At 35.3% G+C, this 24980-nt stretch overlaps 1 protein-coding gene across 4 annotated transcripts in view; it reads left to right on the forward strand.

Moving 5' to 3' along the window:
• Positions 1 to 24980, forward strand: part of LOC110792229 (uncharacterized) — a 31257-nt gene that overhangs the window by 5805 nt on the left and 472 nt on the right. For 2 of the 4 annotated variants that reach the window (XM_021997046.2, XM_021997047.2), the window contains 18 exons: positions 1406 to 1565; positions 3689 to 3785; positions 4546 to 4715; positions 7904 to 8067; positions 10809 to 10994; positions 11116 to 11205; positions 12907 to 12987; positions 13488 to 13631; positions 14244 to 14326; positions 17445 to 17586; positions 17735 to 17818; positions 18794 to 18955; positions 19036 to 19117; positions 20982 to 21053; positions 21701 to 21767; positions 21870 to 21975; positions 23079 to 23195; positions 23284 to 23340. In XM_021997046.2, coding sequence (XP_021852738.1) covers positions 1406 to 1565; positions 3689 to 3785; positions 4546 to 4715; positions 7904 to 8067; positions 10809 to 10994; positions 11116 to 11205; positions 12907 to 12987; positions 13488 to 13631; positions 14244 to 14326; positions 17445 to 17586; positions 17735 to 17818; positions 18794 to 18955; positions 19036 to 19117; positions 20982 to 21053; positions 21701 to 21767; positions 21870 to 21975; positions 23079 to 23195; positions 23284 to 23340 — 2064 coding nt within the window. Of the gene's footprint in view, positions 1 to 1405; positions 1566 to 3688; positions 3786 to 4545; positions 4716 to 7903; positions 8068 to 10808; positions 10995 to 11115; positions 11206 to 12906; positions 12988 to 13487; positions 13632 to 14243; positions 14327 to 17444; positions 17587 to 17734; positions 17819 to 18793; positions 18956 to 19035; positions 19118 to 20981; positions 21054 to 21672; positions 21768 to 21869; positions 21976 to 23078; positions 23196 to 23283; positions 23341 to 24980 lie in introns of those variants that run through there. The other 2 variants (XM_021997048.2, XM_056841755.1) reach the window with 2 other exon arrangements.

Here is a 24980-nt window from a genome sequence, read left to right on the forward strand (position 1 = left end):
TGATGTGCTGGCAAGATATGCTGTTTCAGCCTTTCAGGGGATGTGAAAATGTTTTCGCTGAACTTTTTTCTCTTTCTCTTTCGAGTTGAGGTAAAGTAGGTGATGGAGGTAAAGATATTATAGGAAGAAGCTTAGCTAGGAGTCTTTATCGTCTTTTCCTATCTTATGATGTTTAGTTCTGTTGGCCTTCAAGCCCTTCACATCTTAAAGCTTGGGTGGCAGCATCTGGTTTTTTATTTAGAACGATCTTTAATAATACTTGGAAGCATCTTCTTCTCACTCTCTCCTCCTTTCAGATTATATTAGGAAACTAGAGGTGTTGAAAGGGTAAAGCTTCTTTTGGACAGTGTTTTCTTGTATATCAAATTATCAATACAAGGATAAACTGCAGATCAAGAGCCTATGCTATAGAGTATATATAAAACGCTTTTCCCTGATGTTTGTGGTACGTGTATGACTACTGGAGACACTGGACAGCATTATTATAATTGCTGTATAATGATCTTGTAAATTTCTTATGGAACAAGCTCTTTTGGGTTTATGGATGGAGATGGTTAGTTCAGTCCCCGTTTGATTCTTCTGCTAGCTATTTGGTGTTCACAGACATAAGGATAGGAAAATTCTTTTGCACTCCTGGAACCTAGTACATGGAATTACCATGGAAGATGTTTTCTAACAAGAACGGTATATTCTGGATATCACGTTGAGTCTCTTTGTTGGATGAAGTTGTATTCTTGGCATCACTTTGGCCCTGTGCATCCGGCGAAGCTGATGATGTCTACTGCATCAAAATAACTCTGCATTTTATAGTCTTTATTGGAGGTCTCATGGTCCTTGTTGTAAATCTTTCAAATGGCAATAATGTAGTTCATTTTTCTTTCACATGTCCTGAAAAGGGGTAAAAAAGACTAGTTGAAATCGTGATGATACCTCACAGTCAGAGGAATGAACATCCTGTTGAGTGTGCAAAGGAGAAAATTTGTTATGTTCATGCGGGGTTGCCTTCTAGCTTAAGTATGCTTTCGTTGTTAGCGACTTCATCCATCTATTGAAATCTGTGAATGTGTTTTTGATTTGTTTCACTTCTGGGTTCTAGTAGCCGATGTAGGAGAGATATTTCTTGCTTCTTTTACCATTTATTTTGGTTAGGCAGGATAAAGAAGTATTATTTTTCTCCCCGCAAAGTTGTTAGGTATTAAGCTGTCTTTTGTAGATTTAAGACTTGTTCTTTTCACCTCAAAATATAAGTTTCAGAAATAAGTTCAGACTTGCCCGACTTAGTTTAGGTAAGGGAGACCAACAAATACTTTGTCAACTTGTATTTAATTTTATTTAGTTGGATTTTGTCGTGCACTTTTTGTTTGTTTTCTGTTGTAATGGAACCTAGAGATTGTTCAAACTGCAGGTCGCTAGGCTATTGCGGGACACAGATTTGCTGCAATTTTATCCAACCTTGTTTACTCAGGTTACTGATATATTGGATATGCTTGGTGATATGGTAATAGAGCGCATCAAGCGGAAGGCTGAATTTACGGAAGATGGCACACAAATTCGTGCATTGCCAGGTTTTCATCTTGTTTTTTCCCGTTCTACATCTTTTGGCACTTGCTTCATAGTTTCCATCTGTGGTTCTTTTCTCTATTGATTGGCACTTTCTATTATCTTATTTTTCCTAGCATTTCTTATATCTTCATCCTTTTGGCCATTATATAGATACAGTCAGTATCTTGATCGAAAGTGGGCTTGGTGAGCCAAACATTCTTTGAGAAGTACCCTCTGTTTCAGTCAAGCTCTCCCTACAATAAAGTTTCTTACAAAAAAATAAATAAAAGTAAAATCTGAACCCCTTTTAGTTGGAAACGGAAATACAGAGCATTATGCTGTAATGCGTCTTTGGTCTTAGAACAAAGACGCACCCTAACCTAGTTTATGGGAAATGGTTCCCGTTGGGGTATTTTTCATATACCGTTCCGACCGGATTTGAGATTTTATGCAGCCTGGGTGTAGAAGTTGATTGCATCTGAAAGCAGTGTTGCACGGACTTGTTAATGTGTGAATCTTGTTGTCTTATCATGTGGAAGTAGATAGGTGACTCAGAGACATTCCTCAAAGTCTTTTGTCCCTATATTTAAGAAACATGATCTCTTTTTTTATTTATTAATTTTTTTTGTAAGGGGTTGGTGCTTTGTGGAACTAGCCTTTTCGGTTAGAAGGGCAGTTTTAGTTGCGTTTTGTAGCTTTTGCTACTCTAATCATTTCATGCTTGAGAGATGAGTTGGTTTTGGAAGGAGAAACTGCGTAACTGTTTTTTAGATTTGGGGCTATGGTGATGATTTGGGTGTTTTGGCTGGAGTGTATTGATCATATCTTCCATGATAAGGCTTAGTAGAGTGAATGTGTTATAGGACCACGTGGTATTTCGAACTTCTTTGTGATCTATGGCTCTACGCTATATATTGAGTATGTATATAGTGTATGAGGAGGAATGAGGAAGGAGGCAGGAAGGAGAAAGGGAGCTACATATTCCCTTACTACCAAGATTAGGAGAAAAGAAAGGATCCGCCTAGACTTGTCAGAAGGTTTGGTCAACTTTTTTTGAGATAATAAGGGTTGACTTTAGGGTCAATATAATTTATGTTTTTTTTAGTTGGTTATTTTGGGTTTAAATTTGAAATATCTTGTTGAAGTGTGAAGACCTTAAATCTTCTAGGCGGCTCAGGTTTGGTAGAGTTTAGACAGGTCTTCTTAGCCTCTTGGGAACATTTCTGGAATGATTTATGCAGGTTTTAGGAGAGATTCAAGAGTGGAATTTCTTCGCCAAATGCTTTTTTGGTGATATTGTGATCTTGGTGGTTAGGCAGGGAAGATACTGCTATGTTTGAATACTCAAGTTACTACGTCTTAATGGCTTTTGTATGTACTTGCAAAATAAGCACACTGGATGTATACTTGGACAGGAAGTATTATGATTGTATCCTGGATTCCTGGGAAAGAAAGTATATGATTGATCATTTTCAGAGAAAATGAATTAAACAAAATTACCATCTTCAATTTACCTTAAAAGCCTATAAATTAGATGAAAAAACAGAGCAACTTCCAAGAAGTCACGGTAAAAATTTTAAGCTCTTACAGGAAAAAAAAAAGGAAAGACAAATAGATGTTTGCTCTCGCTTTAGCAGTTTCGGGCCTTTCGGCAAAGTTCTAGAAGCAAATTCGTAGAAAATCACTTTGTGGTAATGTGAGCTTGGCTCTCAGTAGAATCGGCACAACTTCCTCAAAGAACAATCCATATGTTGCCCAAGGATCTGCGAGGGAATTGCATTCCCATTTCCATGAATCAGCAAAACCCTACAGAAAGTATTCCAATCTAAATTCTTTGTTTCCTTTTTGTTGATCTAGTCGTACTAATTCGGACCAATTTAAATTGAGCATTGTATATAACAATCTTTATGTTGTGCAAGTTATTTTCAATCTGGGTACTCGAGCTTTTATAGGATGAAAAGTTTGGAAAACTAAGAATCTTTTTTCTTTCTTATACTTCCTGGAATCCTTCTGGTTGTTTTGAGTAAATGTAAACTCTTATTGGAGTCCCGGTTGGGGTGGATGGAGGATTAATGTTATACAGTATTCATTTTCCTCATCAATTAGACCTAATGATTATCTGAATTCTGTGATTGGTTCATGGTAGAGGATTTCCAAGCGAGAGATGTTTGTTCAGAGGCAAAGGAAACCTGTCACAATTGGTTTTGCAAGATAGGATCCATACGTGATCTGCTGCCTCGCATGTGAGAGACAATTTCCATATATTTTCTCTAATAAGTTCTTCTAATCCTTTTGTATGTTCGTCTTTGTCTTAGAAAACTAATTCATAATCATTTTATTGCGAAGTGTGTGTTTTAAATTATGGGCTCGTCAAATAAACCAATCACACAGGGCAACTAATTGGAATCTATCCAATTTCACGATGTTGCTATAGTGGGATAATATGAAAGAGGATTCACGTGGATAGGGAAATAATTTAGCAACTAATTATGTAGAACTGATACATTTGAGTTTTAAGTCAAGTAGGAATTAGTAAACCATTAAATTTGTTTTTGGCTAGGAGCTTAGGACTCGTATTGTGTTGAACTAGTTTCTTACACAATAGAGTTTTAATTAGGGAATATAAGTGATTTTTTAATTTAGTTTTGGTAGGAGTTCATTCTTTTTAGGTTTTATGTTTGATGAATAAACCTTTATTGAAGGGGGCAATTTAATTCATTTTGAGTTTACCATTTGTCCTTAAACCTTTGAGTGATATAATTCTTTTTAAGAGTTCAAATACATGATGTCATTGCCGTTAACATCAAACTCAAGAATTTTTGCTTCTAGAGACTATCCTTAGATTTTCATCCTGATACCGCTTATCAATCCATTTAAAGGGTCATCAAGATCCATATAACCGACTAAGGGTTTTCTGAGAAGTATTGTATGAAAGTATGTTATATTGTTTGAACATGGCTTTTGTTTCTATCACCATTACCTTATGAAAATATTGTATTTCAGCTACTTGGAGCTTGCTATATTGCCTTGTTGGCGATTTTTACTTGATGACTCTACTGATGTAATCCAACGCTTGCTTGCAATGATGCGTGGTCTTGGCAATCCCTTGGCTTCTGCGTATTGTCATCTGTATTTGGTTTACTCTGTTCAGAAATTACCTGCGCGCCACAATGGTATTTTCAATTGAAACGCACAATCCTATGTTTTTTATGGTTTATGTGTGTTTATGCCTTTTGTGTTATGCTTGTATGCGTATATATATTTTTTTTAAAATGATTGTGATGTCCAACACATTCTTACAAATCTCGAGTCAATGGGATATATACATTCATACTACCTCTCTTCCTTTCTGTTAGCCCCATTTGCCTTTTTCACGGTTTCCAATGCACACATTTTAGCATTATTATCGTCCACTATGTATCATAAGTTGTAGAAAAATAATGTTTTGAAATTACACATTCATAGGAATCTGACAAGATCCCCGCATGAATATGTTTTTTCTTGTATGTATCGGAAAAAACTGATGCTCAAATTTCCTCTCTTCAAACAGTATTCTTAATGGGACAAACAAAAAGGAACATATGGAGTATTTACCAAAAATTAACTTTAAAAAAATAAGGAACGTTGATGCATGATGTACACGCACCTCCAAGATAATTATTCTCCCTCCATCCTACAAAATGTCCACTTTCCTTTTAGGACTGCTAAGTGCTAATATAATGTCCACTTAGTGAAAGTAGGTAAAGATGACTACCTTTATTTTTTTCATCTTCTCATGTTATCCTTAGTTCCTTAGAGCAGGTTTATCAAACACCTTGCTTTGGTGTTTAAGAGAGAGAAGTGAATAAAAAGTAATAAAATAGGTAGAGAGATGAGTGAGAAAGAAAGAGAGAGAATGAAACCAAACAAGAATTGGTGTTCATGAACACCAAATGGAAAACCAATCTTTTGTGTGAAGAGCTTGACTGTGACATATGGGGACCAAAAATATTGATTATCTTTTTTTTTTAATTGCAAAGTGATTACAATGACCTAGATTTGTTGTGTTAAATATATATAACCATTGCAAATTTACAATGCCCATAAAATTAATATTCCAACTTAATAAAAAAAAAAAATATATGAATGTCTTTATTTTTTCATGCTCTATAAATAGACACCAATATTGATCCACTTTAGATCACAAAAAAATCTTATACTTATTATTTTCTATTAATCATATACCTTAACAAGTGAAGTCTTACTTTGTTTAGTTTTTAATAATTTTATTTAAATAGTTATTAGCCGATTATAAAATATAATTAATAAACGATTTATACGTCACTAACTTAATTAATAACGATTAATTATGCCACTAATAATTTGATTATATACTTATCCATAACAATATCATGACAAATAAATGTATGTGGGGTATGGATGATGTGGGAGAGAGATGATATTTTGGTGTTTGATAAATGTTGTTAAATGTGCTTGGTGTTGGGGAAAGAGAAGGTAAAATATCATATTTATTAGGTTAAAGACCAAAATCTTGGTGTTTGATAAACATGCTCTTACTACCTATCTTCAAAAAAAAGATGCTCATAAATGGAAACAGTTACAGGGATTATTCTTGAAATCCGGGGCATGCCAAACTGGACACTTTTTTGGGTTGGAGGGAGTTTTACTTTACAATTCAACATTGACTTTCACATTTAGACTTTATGCATGTTCTGGAGAATAATTTATTTATTTTATGTTAGTGTAATAGCTAACATAGTAAATTTGTTTTTTTAAACTACATTTCAGTAAAAATAAAGTATGTATTTGAAACAGAATACATTTTAGATTACTGATATTTATTGTTTAGAAACTAATTACTATTCATCTAAGGGGTCAATTCTGAACGTAGGAGTTATTTATAGTTTCCTAAAATAGGATCTTCCTTTAAATTTTGTTATGCATCATACCCTCCGATTGTGGGGAACTCAATCAACCCTTGTTATGTGATGGGAAATAGAGATGCGGACATCCTGTGGTTGTGTAAAATGTTTCCTTAGTGTTTTTTTAACTGTTTTTGAACTTATTTTCTATCCATTGTGCCCCTTCATGAGAGGTATTTGTATTCTCTTGTTTATACACCAATTCCTTCGATAGAAAAAAATTGTTTTAATAATTTTTTAACTTGTTGAGTTTTTAAGTTTTGGTTTTAACTTCCAAGTATCGACCATGTGCATTGAAAAATAATTTCTCTCTCATCCTTCTCCTTCTTCCACCTCATCTTCCACTAACTTGACATACTACTTACTTAAATCCCTCATTTATCTTCTACAATCTTGACTCAAGATCATTAATTTCTCTTACCTACTTTTTTACTTTTACATATACTCCACTTTAAATTCACCTTCAAACACAATTATTAATTTTAACAAACAAATAAATATGAAATTAAATTAACATACATGGCACTGTAAAAAACTTATCCTGAAAATTGTACACACGTGGCATTGTAAAAAACTTATCATGATTTTTTTTTTTTTTTTTATAAATAAGATGCATTGCATGCGTGGCAGCACATGAGCCCAAAAAAATAAATTATGCATTGCATGCATGCATACAGTAAAAAATGATTTTAGCCAATATTAGCCTAAAATAATACTCCATATGCAAACAAGTAACAACTATTGCCTAGGCTCCATGCAATTTATTTGGCCCCACGTCCCTTTTTAATTAACTAGACCTTGAGTCACATATACGACCCGGGTCAAGTTATTAAAATTTTGACCCCTTGCACACTGTCAACATGGTAGTCATTTTGTCCTGTCAATTATCACTTGACCCAAGCAACATGTCAAGGTTGTGTGTGCTCTAAGTCAACAATAGATGAGAAACAATTTTTCTCTTACAAGCAAGCTAGATACAGAAGGCAATAGCATATGAGGTGAGATTAATCAAGATCCAGCAAGCATGCATCTCAACTTCAAATTCTTCAACTTAAAATTCATCCATTTTGAATTTATCTGAGTTAGTCCCATTCAGCAATTGTTGTGAAAAATGTGTTTTAGCTTGAATGCTTTACTTTTCATCCAGGGACCACTATAGCTATCATTCTGTTGTTTGGTAAAACATGCCATCTGACGTGGCAAGAAAGGCTCAGTTTGCATTTTGGATTTGCGGGTTTCAGTTCTTAGTTTCTCACATAAGAAATTAGGGGAATTGATTCTCGATGAGGTTTCAATATTTAGTTTTAGAGGCAATTATTTTATACTAGGCGTCAAACACAGTATAGGAACCCTCACTTTTTTTTTATATGAATTATGAAGTTGTCGTTCTCTAAGTTTTATATCAATATGATTTAATTCGTGGACTAATCAATTTGCAGGATATCTTATTACTTGCATACGAGACATTAGTCTTCTGATGGTACCTATTGTATCATCAAAAGTAACCATAGAAGATATAAACAGCGAGAGCAGACAAGTCCTTGTTCACCTTATGGAACCACCCATGGAGTACATCATGAAATGCATATTTAAGGATCATCAGGTCAGTGAGGTTATTAAGTACATAATTTTAGTGGTTTCTATGTTATTTGCATGCTCATTCCCATAGGGTTACAGAACTTAAAATGCTGTTTGAACTATTTGTTGCTGCATCTTTTTCAGATCATTATCTTAATCTCAGCCTATGCTTTCTTTAAATCCATCTCTTCTTCTGTTTCTTCACTTTCTTCTCTCTCTTCAATTTAGTTTTTAGCACTTGAACTTCTTATATGTGGCTTTTCCATCTTCCTACTGATTTTATTTGCTTGGGAGTTGGGACTATAACTTTCCCCTTGTCTTAGAGGCAATTTCTTCTCCTCCGTAGGTTTCTTGACTCCGGAGCTTACAGCTTTGTGGATAGAACTATAAAGAGTTCATGCTTTCTGGTTTGATTCTTCATGAGTGGCTTTACGTCATACATTCTTGCCATATCAATTTCATTTTCTTCTTTTCTTTTTTCCGCGTAACGTTTTGAGTTCTATCAGATTCAAAAGCTATTCGGTATGGATATGTTGTTGGCAAGCCGAGAGCAGGAGAGCCAATGAGTGTGCCTTTTTAATTCATGCTGGCACGTCTGACTCCCTCTTAGAACATATCAAATTGTGTTCTCTGCGTGAAGATGTTGCCAATTATAGAAGCAAGTGGTGTTTTGTGATTGTGGCGGTCTTGAACTTAATTAGAGAATACGAGGTCGGCAGTTTCTTCAGTTTTTACCTATGCCAAAGATAATTTGGAAGTGGATCTTTGTGTCTGAATTACTAGCTTTTCTTGCTTCTAGAATTTTTGGATGCAATTCAATCCTAGGTCTGATTTAGTCATACATAAATAGATAAGGGATACAAACAAAAAACGAAAATACTTTACAACAAAATAGGACTTGGCGTCCTCTGTAAGCTAGCAGAGTGTGTTGCAGTTACACTACTTACACCATGCATCATTAAAAGACGATGCTAGGATAACCTTTGCAAGTAACCTCAAAGCTAAGCTAGAAAAGCCACTCTCTGGTCAGTCTCCTGAAGTGCTATTACAGCTAATAAGGTGGGTGACATAAGTGATATGCTGGTGTACTATATGGATTGCATTGCATATTGCACATTACAATCAGAATCAGTGTAGTCATCAAGAAGCTAGGAATACAACAATCTCCAAGTAGCTATGCAAAACTGCTGCTGATAAGGAGTTAAATGTGCTCACGAGAATAGTTTATTTGCTTTGCTACATTTGTTGTTAATAGAGAGAAACAGTTCTGCCACTTGTGTCTTCTACTATATAAAAGCCGATGGTTCCTTCTTTTAGTGTTGAAGAGTGGAGACTAAAACGAAGTTCAAGCAGGTACATTTTGATAACTGTAGCGGAGACTGTTACAGTGTTACTTATATGTATATTCTGATGAGATCTGCTTTTGGAAAAGCTTCAGCATTCCATGTTGCAGGGACACAGTGGATTTGGATGGTACCCAACTGTTTAATAAGTATAGTCTGACTCTGACTCTAGTCATGTGTTGGATGCGGGCTTGTGTAATTGCTGATATCAAGTGGGAAGAATGAAGACTGGATGGTGCTGTTCCTAGTGAGATAGGTCATCTTATCATCCCCAGTGGATAGGCTCGACGGTGCAACTCTTGGCAGTAAGGAGGATGACGGTGGAGTAGTGGACTGTCCTGGAGTTGAGGATTAGAACCGTAGTGTTGTCCTTGGAGGGAAAATTTAAAATACTTGTTGTAGGTTTATTCTGAGGGAAAAAGAAACTAGAATAACGACCTAGAAGTTTGGGAATTGACGAATATGGTTTGATGCAGAAAACCACTAACCAATATCTAGATAGCCCAAACACTGGTGGCATAACCCATGCGGTTTGCGTGCGAACACATCTTAGACACGTCGACACATCTTTTATAGATTAAAATTTACTCTGTAGTCATTTGTGTGTGTCGAATCGTATCTGTCTCTATGCAACATAGAACAATATTTGAGGATATGTTATCATGCAGCTTGCCTTTATTTCACTTTACTTGCAATTTGCAACTTCATTTGGAAGGATACCTTCCAAGATGTAGACCTTCTCTGGACCTGACATAGTATTAATAATACTCTGCACTGGTAACAGGAAAATCTGTTGGTGGGAACAAGGCCCTAAAAATCTATTGCATGGATATCTGTGTAATTCTGAGATGAAAGTGTCTTAAATACATTTCTTTTGTAATATTCAGATTTCAGAAAGCCACTTGAATAAAACCCTCTCGTTTCTTATACAACGTAGTGGTGGTGGTGGTGGTGGTGTGGGGATGTTCTACTTGCTGATCTATCACATTGCTTCTTTCCCTATAAATTTGCAAATTTAGCACTCTTGGGGGGTGTTTGGTTCACAGATTCTAGGTATGAGGTATGGGTTTAGAATGGTCTAAACCTATACCATATGTTTGGTTGGAAAATTTAAGAGTATCAAACTCATACCTCAAACCCCCAAGGTATGGGGTTTAGAAACCTAAGCGGGAGGTGGGTTTGGCTCATACCTTTACTCTAGGCATCAAATAAAAGGAAAAAGCCCTTCCCTAAACTGAACCAAACACATGTAATTAAGAATCAAGTTCCAAACCCATACCACCTAGATATCATTCCTAATTCCAACCTCATACCAGTGTGTGAACCAAACGCCGCCTTATTTTGTGTAACATAAAATCATAAACTAGTTATACGCTTGTGCCTGTTATGCTGGTTGACACTTGTTTTTTATCCTTTCTGAAAGCAAGGATGCAATATACTTGCGGAGCTAGGAGTAACAAGGAATTTGTCGGAGTTGTTTGGCGAATATTCTTGCGTCTCACTCCTTCTCCATCATCTACTCAAGGAACTACCACCCGAAGCTTTTAGATCTAATATACTACACATTCTTGACCTTATTGAACGCGGCATTGGTTCTTCCTTTGACCAGGTATTTTGGTCTCTCGGTATCTCTCCTGAATTTTAATCTAAACAAACATTTATATGATGTATGCTTTCAGCCGAATTTTTATCTGATCAGCTATCTTTTTCTTCTTTTCCTCCTATTTAAGTGTGTGAATTTCAGGCTGCTCGGATTCAGGCTTTACGAAACAGATGCTCCTGTTGAGATCGTCAATGTGGTTTTGGAGCGAGTGATTCAGGTATCTAAACTAAATCTAAATAATATATCTAAAAGAGGAACTTTTGGATAACATACAGAGCGCCACGTAGGAAAATAATGTTTTTTTATAATTTTATGTAACATGATAAATAAAAGATACTAAGGTAGAATCATAATAAACAATTTTTATTTGATACAAAGTACTGTCTATCGGATAATAATAATAGAATCTTAATACAATGAGACTCTTTTTACTCCCCTATATAAACCTATGCATCATCAAACTCCATAGTCTAAACAGTGAGATTTTGTCTAGCATGTGGAGTGCAAAATAATTTTGTGCTCTGACCAACATAGTTTTGTGTGTCCCTTTATCAATAGCGTGAATATTTAGTATTAATTTGTTCATTGTTCCCTCCATTATTTCAATTACATGTGTAATTAAAATTGAATGCATGTTTTAGTTTGATTATTTTAGAATAGTTTTCTAGCACATATATTAATTTCCCCTAAAAAAAAGGCATATATAGTAATTATGATTTTTGTATCCCGATAAGAATTATATCTTGAAAATAAAGAAAATTTAATTTGTTTTCAAAAAATAAATAAATTAAAGAACATAGAGAGTCACGTGACAAAATATTTTACGAAGCACTCCCTCCGTCCCATTTTTATAGTCCTGTTTGACTAAACACGCGGGTTTTAAGAAAAGTGGAATATAGTGTATGAGAAATTGAAATATAGTACATTGATAATTGATTTATATGAGAAAGTAGAATATAATACATGTAAAAGGGAATAAAGTACATGGGGAACTGAAATATAGTACATGGGGAGGTTTTCAATGCATTTTTAATTAATATAGTACATGGCAAAGTGGGAAAATTAATGGCCAAAAATAGAAACATGACTATAATTTGGGACGCCCAAAATAGAAACAAGACTACAAAACTGGGACGGAGTGAGTATTAGATTATTTTTTTGGTAATGTATATAATTACAAAACCTGTGCATCACACGGGCATAAAACTTGTATTCCCCATAAATGATAATCCATTATCTTTCACATATTTGTGACTCTTTGATCTTTCTTAATGATTCTTTGCTTTTGTTTGCTTGTGGTTGTAGATGACGATATTATACATTGTAGGTTAGAGATGTAAATATGTATTTCTTTAGGGAGACGAGGGCTTGAAAATGAGTTCCTTGTTATCATGTCAAGAGCTGATACCCGCCATATCTTTTGGCTAGCATTTAACGAGAAATCTTCTCTTTTCCTTTCACTTCTATTTTCTTGGTTTTGTTGGGGGCGCCTCTGGGGAAAGGCGGAGGGGATGAGTGGTGCAGCCGTGCAAGTTCTCCACAGGGAGGATTTGCTTTTCCTTCATGCTGATCCATTTGTAGTTTTTGTTTCTGTTATATATTTTCATTTTCCGTGTTGTTTGTTTCAATTAGAAGTAATTACTTGTGTCATGGAAGGCTTACTCGATTTTTTTTCCCAAGTGATCAATTCTTGAGGTTTTGTCCACATTGGAGTAGGCAACGACAATAAGATTACTCATTGATGTTAGAGTGTATATATCTCTAGTTGCAATGATGGCTGAGGATGATCTTCTTGTATGCTATCGGCTGATTGATTCCATCAAATTTCATGTTGCGGCATTTGCCATGGAGCATAGTTTTAACTTTTAACTGTTCTTTAAATCTTCAGTAATTATGTTGATAATGTCTTCAATTTCAGGATGTTAGTCAGTACCAAGACCTGGATTCTTATCTGAAAGTCGTAGATGGCTATGTTGATATTGTCCTTCAGAATCAAATGGTGAGTCAGAATAGTTGTTAATGTTCAAGATTTGTTTGAATTGTCTCTCTTCCCCACCTTCCTGGCAAAATAAGTGAAGAAAATATATGATAATTGCTTCAACTTTCACTATATTTGGTTCATGCTACCCTCAACTTTCTTTTGATATTTTTTAGCAAAGTGAGGAGACAAATGTTCTTATTTCAATGCTTTTCCTCTCAGCAGCGGGTCAGTGAGAAGGCACTTAAAATGAGAAGGATACATGTATAGCTTTTTGTACTGCATGTGCATTTTTGTAACATGAAAATGTACCTCTTCTTGTTTCAGACAAAAAGTAATTTTTAAAAAGTTAATTTGATAAAAAAAAAAGATGGTGCAGATACAGATTTCATTTATTCTGGGAGTCAGTTGACATCCCATAGTAAAGTGTAGATCCACCTCGTATGCATTTATCATTATGTATGTAACAATATATGTACAGCAACCCAACCCTTCCTCCTGATCGGCTCTATTCATAACAGAAAATTCAATTGGAAATGCTACTGGAAGGGATTGCAGAGCGAGCATGCAACAAATGGATTAATGACTGTGAACTTGAGAGCTTGAAGTCGGTTTTTATCAAGATTCTCAGTCATACAAAGTGCTTGGAAAATATCTTAGAGCTGGTATGCCTCCTATCGTCATTACATTTAAGTTCCATTCCACTGTTTTCTTCTGAAGTTCATAATCCTTAATGTACCTGCAAGGATGTCACTGAGTAAATGATGCGCATGCTATGTTACTTGGACTGAATGTGTCGCAGATGTGGTTACATCATGTCTTGGCAAACATGTGCCAAGATCTAGGGAACAGGCACTCTGTTTTTAAAGTATGCAGGACGTAACTAGTTTTTCATCAAGTATTACTCCCTCCTTTTCTTGGCAAGTGTCTTTCGTGGTTATGCCTATGTACACTGATTATACAGTTGTTACTTATCACATTAGTATTCAAAAAATAATACTATGTAGGTACTAGGTAGTATTTACACTGGTGTTTTAAATGACAAGTAATAGTGCATTGACATTTTAATTTTTATGGAATGCGAAAAGGAATAGTTAGTTACTGTGCTGACATATGTTACTTCTACTACGTTCCCCTAAAGAAAGAACAGTTAATATGAAATTTGTGCCATCAGATGAAGTTTTTAGTATTCAATTGCTTTAAGTTTTCTGTTGGCGGTTGAAATTACTGGAGTACACATTAGAACATCTTGATATCAATTTTGGTGGTCATTGCAGAATTTCTTTGCTGAAATCATCGATGTCATGCGCGGGACTGCAAAGAATGCCATCAACATGCGTCTCCTTGAAATTGCTACAAGGTACATAGAAGTATCTACTTGGTCTCATAATTGCTACCCTGATGCTTGAGTATTTTTGTTTAATTTCTTTACACATTAAGAGAGACGTTTTTTCTTTATCTCATTCAAAGTTTGCTGTGTCGCTAGTAACCTTGAGAGATGAACTGGTTTGGGTAAAGGGTCAGGAAGAGAAGTAGAGAACAACTATACTCTTCAATTTACAACATTTAGAATTCACCCAAATGCAAAATTAATAAGCTCTTTTGTTTTACGACTTGGCCATCAGAGAGGAACAGTCTGCTTTCCAGTTCACCGTAGCTCTTTCAGGCTTGACGCAGATAAGCTAAATAGAGGATTTGTATATTTTTTAATCAACCAGATAAAAGTCACGTATTTTATGCAATTTTCGGGTCAGAATATCAGGGCAGCGTCTTTCTCTTAACGAGATGGGCTTATGAAACGTTTGACCATGACTAGGTCTCAGAGAGATGAAATGGGATTGTCATTTAATGGCCTGGGAGTTTGAAATTAATTGTTTAGCTATTCGGGCATGAGGATGGTGGTATGGTTCTAATAATTTTGTACTTAAAGAACATTCCCTTAGTAAAATAATGGCTTTTCGCCCTATTGAATACTCGCTTTGTCCCATAATACTTGTTACACTTTCCTTTTTCACACTTCATTTGTTCTTTTGTACTCCCTCCGTCCCAAAATTATAGTCTTGTTTGACTAAAAACACGGGTTTTAAGAAAAGTGGAATATAGTGTATGGGTTTAAAAAAAATCCTACTGCCATTGAAGAATCATCTAGTCAAGCGTTCTTTCCCAAACCCCTCAAACCATGAAATTATCCTTAACTTCTAAATTCTTTAGCCCTGAATCAAGGAACTGGATACCAATTAATTAATGTATGGTCTACTACATTTGCTGCATATCCTACCTCCTTCAACGAAGCAATATGCTGCACGTGTAATTTAAGAAAATTGGTAGTTCTTAATTTTAAAAGATAATTCCTTTTTGTTAATGTTTTGCTGGTGGCTAGCGGATTCTTCTTTTGTCAATTTCAAGGTAAAAATCTCAAATTTCACCAATGTTGAGTCAATTGGGGGAGCGAAGGGGCTTGTGGCAGCGGTGGTGGCAGTGGAAGATGACGATTGAGGAGTGAGATGGCATGATCTGTTATGTGGGAGGAGAGAAAAGAGGGAACAAGGGTAAGACTGACGTTTTAACATATAAACCTTTCCCAAAGTAGATATGTGTATGTAGGCATTAAAAATTTCATAAATGCCACGTCATTATTTTGTCTAGTATAAGTCAAAGGTTGACTTCCATTAATTACAAATAATAATTATTTAATTTGGGTTTTAAATCAAATTAGCCTGTTTTAATTAATTGTCATTTATTTAATGGATATGGGTTATGTCACGAGGCTCATTTATTTGTTTAAGGGAAAAGCCTACTCCAGAGAGAATCATATAAATAACTCTCTCAAATGTCATGTGTCGTGTGTCATTTACGTAGTACCAAAAAGACTACTCTCACAAAAATACCTGAACACTGCTTCAAAGTGAATAAATCAACATCAACCATTGGTGGAAGAAGACAAGCACACCAAGTTCACGTGTCGTTCTACTCCATTCAACATTCTTGGATGAGATCAATCCCCGTGACCCTCATTCAAGAAAACACATCAAACAAGCTCAAGCATGTGTAGAGATCAAATTAGTGGAACAAACATTAGAGATTGTACCCAACATTACAAAGATTTTTAGTTTGTTATTGTTGCAGACTTAAATTTGTATGTACGGTGTCAACTAAAAAGAAAGTTCCCGAAAAGGAATACATGTCTACTAATAAAGAATGGAGGATGTATGTCCCAAAATACTTGTTACACTTCCATATTAGAAAGGACTCTAACAATATTTTAACAACTCTCTTCCCACTGCCAGAATTTGGTCCCAACTTCTATCACATCTACTTTCTCAATAACGATAACAATTGATAACCAAACAACCATTTATCACCTACTTTGTGCAAAGATGAGTGTAACAAGCATTTTGGGATGGAAAGACTATATTTTTTTCGTTCTTTATTTATTGCAACACTTCTATTTTGGGAAGTTTCACAGTTATTCAACAAATCTAATTTGGGCAGTGTTCCTACTGCAAGTTTTACGTTTCCCTTACCCAACCCCCTTGTTTATTGGTTCTCTCTATTTTCTTTCTAATCACATGGTCTTTGGGTCTGGTAAGTACCCCTTTTGCTTTTTCTTAAACTTTGTGCTATACTATCAAACTTGCAAATGTTTCAATAATTTAAGAACAGAGTCGGTTCTATTTAAGTGCAAGGGTTAAGAGTTTAGGGTTTAGAGTCGTTTCTAACTGGCACACGTGCCTATGCGTAACTTTGACCATTAATATCTTTTAATGGTTTATTACTAAAATTTATTTTTAAAGAATGATATTATGTATACACTATAACTAATCCAACAACAGATTATAAAATAGCATTTTCTTTATATATATTAGTAAATAAATCCAGTCAAAGTTAGCATATGAATAGTGTCAAAGTCAAATTGTTGTACTTGAAACAGAAATAGAGGGAGTATAAAATAGGTTAACTATTTACGCTCATAATTTTGTCAATACAAGTTCTTATCCCTATAATTTGTAGTACAATTATAACAATATAACTAAATAAAGATATGAAAAGTATAATTTCAACTGCAATTTAAAAGGTTTGTGGAGTGAAACAACGGACAACCTGTCCCAGGTTGGGAAATTTGTTTAGAAAGCTGACTACTTGATATCTATTGGATGTACATGGAATATTGATCAGTGTTATCTTTTCCTGCCAATTGAACTGCCTATCTAACTTTTTCTGCTAACTTCCCTAAGTTAAAATGAGTACATTGAAGTATATTTTTATTCTAACAACAGATATTATGGTGGGGGGTTAGAAAGGGTTTATAACAAAATCATTGAATATTTTTCTGCTGAATATAAAGTTCCAACACTGATGTGATATATCTCTACAATTAGAATCCTCAGGACAGAAGTTGTTTGCCTTTTGGACTTGTCTTAACTACATTCAGTTGTCTTCATGTCTCTGCCTAAGTTTGACTTTTTTTTATATTGCAGGAATGGTTATATTAGATGTCCAACTACTGTACAGTTCCTTTTCGAAGTTGGTCAGGGCCTGCGTAATTGCAATGGCTTTTTAAGCATGCTAGACAGTGATAATCAGCATTTGGATCGTTTACTCTCTCGTTTTGTGCACATGGTAATAAGTTATACAAAATTTCGGACTTCAATTCCTCAGTCCCCACCTTTCCATTTTGAAAAAGAGAACTCCTGGGTTATGTGAAGTTTCCCACTATCTTTTGCTGTTATGTGGAATGTGGATCATGATTTTGGTCACTGTTGAGCAGGTTGATTTTGGGACAGAATGGGAACTTCACCTGACATTTTTGATTGAATTTCGTGCAAATTTTGCTAGTGCAGATGAAATGAAGGTATGTACTCTCTAGAAGGCATGCCACTGAGTAGAGAAAAATGATGCCATGATTAGATTTTAAATGATTTTCTCTCTTCTTATATTCTCACATCCTTGATCAATCAAACCTATACTCTTTATCGATTAAACAGGGAAATAAAACAGGATAGGAGAAAAGATCTTGGACTGCTGAATGATTGGTACTAATATTTCTATAGTTATAACTTATGATTAGCAGTTCATGTAGTTCAGAATCGCATCATTATCAGTTATAACTGAGATTAATTTTGTATACAGTTTATGTATATTTGGATTATGAAATAATTTGAATGCATAGGAAATAAGAAGATGTTTATTTTGTCGCCCATAATGACAGCTATGATAGATAAAATACTTACTCTGTATCTGCTTTAGAGATGGTCAACCAGGTCCATTATCCAGTCTCATGTGTCTGTTCTATCTTTCTCATTTGTCGTAAAGTTGCATGCCTGTCGAAACCTTCCAATCAAGGATCTGACAGACAGAGTCTCTTTCTAATTACTTTGTATTATTGTTGGGACATAACTACATACATACAACAACCTCCTCGAACACCGGACGGCAGGAATAACCTGCCATGGTGAGATCCTTGTAAGAGTCGGTGGTTCATTGTTTTTGTGTGTAAATATACTGCCATTGTTTGAATATAATAGGCCACTTATATTATTTTAGTGGCCAAGTATTGTCAACTTTGACCAATTTTTCAACAGTATATAGTGTTGTAAAAGTACTACGGTAATTAAGTAAGAAGTATTAAAAATTATGATACTTTCAGATTATAGCTTGATACATGTTCTTAGTTGTCAAAGTTAGGAAGCTTTGATTATTGAAGTCAAATATGGCCTTTTATTTTGAAAAATGTAATAGTTTGTAATTGGATGAATAACTTATGGTCGGTTGCAAATTCTACTTATAGTCAGCTGTCTCAAGTTTAAGAAGTGTTTCCATTTTGCAGGAGACTCTTGTTCATCGTTCAAATTGGTTAGTGATGAAAGCTTTGAAAGATTCCAAACAACTTGTCTCTTTTGGCAAGTCATGTTTAGCATTTTCTGAGGCTACAATTCCTTCTATTGCGAATCCTGTAAAGCAGTTATTTCTTTATCTTGAGACTGCCGAGGTATGAGGCTTCGATGGTTTTGGTTGTTGGACTGGGTTTCTGATAGAGTAAGCTCACGGTAATTTGTTCAATTCTTCCAGGTTGCGTTGACCATCGGATTAGTTTGTCATTCAGATGGATTAATAGATTCAGCTATATGCTCACTTCAAAGTGTTGTCGGGGGTTAGTCTGTTGCCTTCTTAATTCTTAACATTCTTTTTACAGCTGGTTTCCTGTTCAGATGCTCGTAAGATGTCTGTTTTGTCAGCCAAAAGTTTTGATGCATTAACAGTTCAATTGTTTACTATATCATTCATTATATATGATTTAGTATTTTTATTCCACTAACTTCCTTGTGTATTTTTGAAGTGTTTTCTCTTTTCTGTTTTTTCAATATATTTCCTGTTTAAGAGCCAACTTTTTGCCTTACTTTTAGTTAGCTCTTCACATCCTGAACAAATAACTAATACCTCTGCAATGAAATTGCCCAGTTAAAACCCATTCTAGATTCCAGACTAATGCCTCTGGTTCCTTAAGGCCAGCGAAAATCTTGCCAGAACAGAAGGTTTTGTGCTTAGCAGTTTGGCACTTGGCAGCAGCCTCTATGTATTCAGTCGGGGTCATCCTTAGCTGTCTAAACTATACATGTCATAGAGTTAAATTAGATCCCATAAAAGGTTATACCACACATTAGAGACCCGCCATGTTGGTGCGTGTGGGAAATGCTAATTATTGGAATGAAGTCTTTCCAGGCTCTAAGCGCTCTCTTGGGTTAGCCACTGGTGTCATAAGTTTCCACGAAACGTGAATTGTTGCTAGCTGAAATCATCCTAAAAGATACAACTCGACCAACTGACCATAAGACACTTTTGAAGGTCGAGCTTCCAACTTTTGGTGTTTCGGGTGCCTGTTTCCTTAGTGGCCCAATTATTACCATGATGACTGATGCGAATTAATTCCAGATTTTGTAAGGATGTAACAGGATCTAAATTGTAAGTCGTGGCTTTAAGTAAGGCATTATGAGTGCTTTCTACAATAGTTGGTTGGTGCAAAGGCCGGATCACAATTGCTGAACTATATTATGTCACTTTTGTGTAGATGCACAATAGGTACTGTTTCTGATGAAAAGCCAAAAAAAGTGTGGAAAAGGAAGCACCTTACTGGTTCTGATGCAAATATGTTTGAATAACTTTTTGCCGAAGTGAAATTCGCTATCCCACCAAAAGCTACCTCCAGTTTCTTGGTTGGTTTATACAACCACAACCCCTCTATGATAAACCTAAGAATCATGCTGATTAGTGTTATTAGGCTAAAAAGAAGAGTGTTTTCATATCTTTAACATTAATAACTATAACTAATCGTTAATAGCAATCGCTAAAAGGTGATCTGGAGGCTAAATCTTTGTTGATGATTTATCTGGCCCAATAGTCCAATACACTCACTGTAAATGATGTATGCCTAATTTGCTTACCGTAATCATGTTTTTGGATTCCATGGGTCGTGCTAAGCATTAACCTAGTCATTTCATCGTGCTTACATAGTCTAGAAGAGGCAAGAGGGAGGGATACTTCTGCAAATGAACAGTAATTCAGTTGGTGTCAGATACGGAGAGGGCTTGGAGGGAAATTACTGAGATGCTGCTGGGAAGTTAGTTTTGGGAAGAGTAAGTTACTAGCTTAACGGTTAGCATTTTGTAATAAAAAAGGGGAAAAGAAAGCTGAGAGAGGTATCCAGATTATTGTTGAGTATTTTGTAGTTTTGGGAGGAGAATCTCCCCTCCAAGTGCGAGTACTTGTAGTTTTGTTAGTACACTGATCAAACAATACAATTTATAGCTTTCCCTTATTTTCTATAACTCAATCTAAATCCCCCATTTCTATCCCTAAATTCTGAATGCAGTGTTAAAGTTTCTTAATCATCCTAAATTTCCTGATTCTTAGCAGATTGATTTTGATTGTTCTTGTCTGTGTTGCTCCTATGCTTTAGTCATGTGATATGCAAACTGCAAAGTCTTTCTAACATCAATTTTGTGCTGTTGTAAATTCAGGGACACCGCTTGATGTTGATAGAATCATATGCATAATACAAAAACTATGCAGCCTTTTGATCATGGTTCCAGGTACTGGGTATGGAGTTAGATGTCATCATTCTTAGTCAAGTTAAAATTTTTAAAATATAAAGCATATTTGAGCTTGTCTTGTGTAAGCATAAGTTAATGTTGATAGAATCATATGCATAATACAAAAACTATGCAGCCTTTTGATCATGGTTCCAGGTACTGGTTATGGAGTTAGATGTCATCATTCTTAGTCAAGTTAAACTTTTTAAAATATAAAGTATATTTGAGCTTGTCTTGTGTAAGCATAAGTTAATGTTTCCTTTAGAAAAAAAAGAGTAAAAAATAAATAAATTCGCTGTTGCCAGTGTAATGTTCGAGGAAAATGAGGAATTAGTCTGTCTTCAGTGGTGAGGCAGAGCATCATTTATTTTATCTAACTTTGAGGCTCTTGTTATAATTTGGCAAGTACAGATAATACTTCCCAAACCTGCTTGCACACCTTCTATCCACGTTAAACAATTCATCACTCCAATGATTGATCTTAAATAGAAATTTCCTCGCAACTTCTAATGATTAGCTAGAGAGAGAAGCATCAATAAAGATATTGTTCCTCAGAACCTCGAATGTAATCTTAATAGAAATTTTCTTCTTTCTATCTGCCTCAAAATTTTCTTTCCAGAATACTGAAAATATTGCTTCACTTCAAGGTAACCCTATACGTGGAGTCACGTACATCTCGAAGAGCTTACTCTCACTGGTTAACTCTAATGCATTGTAAGTTTTTTTTTTTGACATCGGAAGTTTTATTGATGCCAAGAAGAATCATACTGTAAATATTTTGTTTTCCAACCTTTCTCTTATGCAATATATTCTCAGGCGAATAACTGCAAGATTGAAAGTTAGAACATTGTCCGCAAATATTATTCTACTGGCAGCTTTGTCACAGCATAAACTCCCATATAGTCCTGGTGACATGAAAGAGGTACGCCTTTTGGTTGTTGGTTTTCTTTCCTCATATGTAGAAAGTGTCTTTTGTTTGTCCGAACAAAGAAAATTCTTCACATTTACAAAGCTTTAAAATGTAGTTATGCAAAGAATAAAAGACTAATTTTTTCTAATCAATAATATAATAGTTGGATTTTTTCATGGGGAAGATCACGTAATTCTGACCTTTGTGGAATCTAGTGGTTGTATTGAGGTGTTTTCGATAGGCTGTTGTATCCAACTTGTAGTTTATAAATATCAACTTTTAAAGAAATATGTTTTGAGTGTCAATAAATTATTTGATAATAGTATTCAATACAGGTATTCCCAATAACTCAGTGTTGTATTCCAGTAGGCTGATCCAAGTGCTGAAGAGCTTCTTGAGTTTCATTTCCTAGCTGGCTGTATGTGTAGTTGGTTATTTAGCTTTGTACTCCAGTGGGCTTTCCATAGTGCTGAATGGCTTTTCTCGAGTCCCCTGTGATGGATTTATGCATAGCTGCTTATTCTAAAACTTACCTGTTTTGAAATAGTTTTCATGGTTTCCATTTCCTTTTGAAGTCAATGGAAATCAGCCGATTCGAGTCGAGTAATAATGTTAACGAGCTAAGCTGTTAAGTTATGTTGTTCGTGAACACTAACGAGTCGAAAGTGATGTTGTTCGCGTTAAGCTCGTTTAGTAAACAAGCCTTAAATATTTGCTCGAGCTCGTTCAATTGCTTAATGAATGAGCTTTCACCGAGCTTGTTTACGAGTTGTTCGCGAACGTCTTGGCTCATTTGCAGACCTAATTCTATCGTGAACAACATGTCCGTTTGTGTATCTTGTTATTTCATGTTTCCCATCTTGTCATCCTTATCATCTTGGCATCAGGTAGGTTTGAATGAACATGAACATGAGTTGCATCTCCTCAGAACTTTTATGAAACAGTAGTCATTTTCATGGTGAATGTCTCACTTTTTACTTTGTCTTTCCATAATATTTTTCCACTTCCCTTCTTTAATGAAGTTGCAAGCTGAACTCGCTATTACTCCATTCAGGGTTTTGTAATTCACTTATTTCTCTCTTGCTTCTCATGATATAGAATTGATCTACTTTCAGGTTCCGGGCAATGACCTCCTGTATTTTGATGATCCGTCCTATCAAGAAGAACTTGCATCCTTTTGCCGTCACCTTCTTCAGGACATGATTCTCGCAATTAAAGAAGAAGCTTCCCCGGTATGAATTTCTGTCTATGTGGCTGTTGTTTCTTCATCTTAGTTTTCGTAATGAATATTTAAGTGAATAGTTGAATATCACTATCTAGATTACTCGGGGAAGCCTGGCACTTGAAGCTTGCAACAGCATTGCATCAGTTCTTGAGGTTTGTTCCCGATAATTTCTGCAAGTGTTGCCTCATATGCAGTATTAATTATATGTTACGTTTTCACACTAACATCTCCAACTTCCAACAAGCTATCATGGGGTTTAAAGTGTATTGAGACAGGAATATGTAGACGTCAATTAGGATAATCCTTTGGTTTCTTGCTACTGATTTATAAGGCTTCCCACCTTACCCTCTCCCCTCTGCCTTCCTGCTAGGAGTTGGGCCTCAGATTTGGGGTATTTAACTTATTGTGAAGGATAAACCCAAACTATGTAAAAAAATAAAATAAATTATCATGAACTGCTTGAAAGAAAAAGCGAGCGATTTCCTTCAATATTGCATAAAGATCCAATAATTCCCTAAATACGTTACTTTTTAAGTTATTTCCCACCATACCGTCCACGTAAGCAAGGGAGAAAGAGAAGTAATTTTTTTTTTTCCGGTTCAGCATTGAACCGCTATATGAGATAGCGGTTTCGTTTTAAAGCAAACCGCCATCTCAGATGGCGGTTCAATGCTATAAACCGCTATCTCAGATAGCGGTTTGTATTAAAACAAAACCGCTATCTCAGATGGTGGTTTACTTAATTGTAAATTATTTTTAACATGAATTACAGTTTAAATAGAAATATAATTTAGAAATAACCTCTTATGACATCAATTGTGTTTGTAGCTCAGTGGATAGAGTGTGTTGTTTCTACGCAGGAGGTCGTGGGTTCGAATCCTACCTGATGTGTTTATTTCTTTTTAACCATTTATTAATATTAATTATAAACATTTCTAAATTTAACTTATCAACATTATTGTCTGTAGCTCAGCGGATAGAGTGTTTATTTCCTAACCAAAAGGTCTTGGGTTCGACCCCTAGCTGATGCAGTTTTTTTTTTTAACCATTTATAAATAGTACTACCTACGTGATTATAAACCGCTATCTCAGATAGCGGTTTACTTAAGTCAACCGCTACCTGAGATAGCGGTTTAGTGTCGCTTCGTTAAAAAAAAAAGAGACCGGTTTTAATGCTGACGTGGACGGTATGGTGGGAATTAAGTTAAAAAGTGGCGCATTTTGGGAATTTGACGTTCTTTAAACAATATCGAAGGAAATCGCTCAGAAAAAGCTACATGAAAAGAGAAAACATTGGAGAGGAGTTAGGAAGCTATGTAGAGGTTAGCAAGGGTTAGAGAGGTGAAAACCCTTTGTAGCTCAACAATAGATAGGTCTAGGGGCTCATTCATACAAACTATTTAAACTCCTCTTTTCTCTCTGTTCTATTACTCTCCTACACAAAAAGCATTATCAAACACCACTTAGCCTAGCTAACTATTTGTGATACCTCGGTCCACAGACATGTTTGAACTTTTAATTCAATGTCGTATATGAAGTATAATAATAAAAAATAAAAAAAAGATTCCGGTTTCGGAACTTACCACCTCATAAAACTATTATCCAACAGTACAATTTCTTGGCTCAGTTTGAAATTTAGCTCGGAAATGCCAACATGTTGAAAAGGTAGGAGATGGTGATAAAAATGCACACTAGTTACTAAGTACATCTAAAGGAAAACAGTGCAAATATAGATAGATGGACACATATAGTATGGAGTATACAACTATTGACAAAAACATAAAATGATGCT

Source organism: Spinacia oleracea, chromosome 4, assembly GCF_020520425.1.
Source record: "Spinacia oleracea cultivar Varoflay chromosome 4, BTI_SOV_V1, whole genome shotgun sequence".
NCBI lineage: Eukaryota > Viridiplantae > Streptophyta > Magnoliopsida > Caryophyllales > Amaranthaceae > Spinacia > Spinacia oleracea.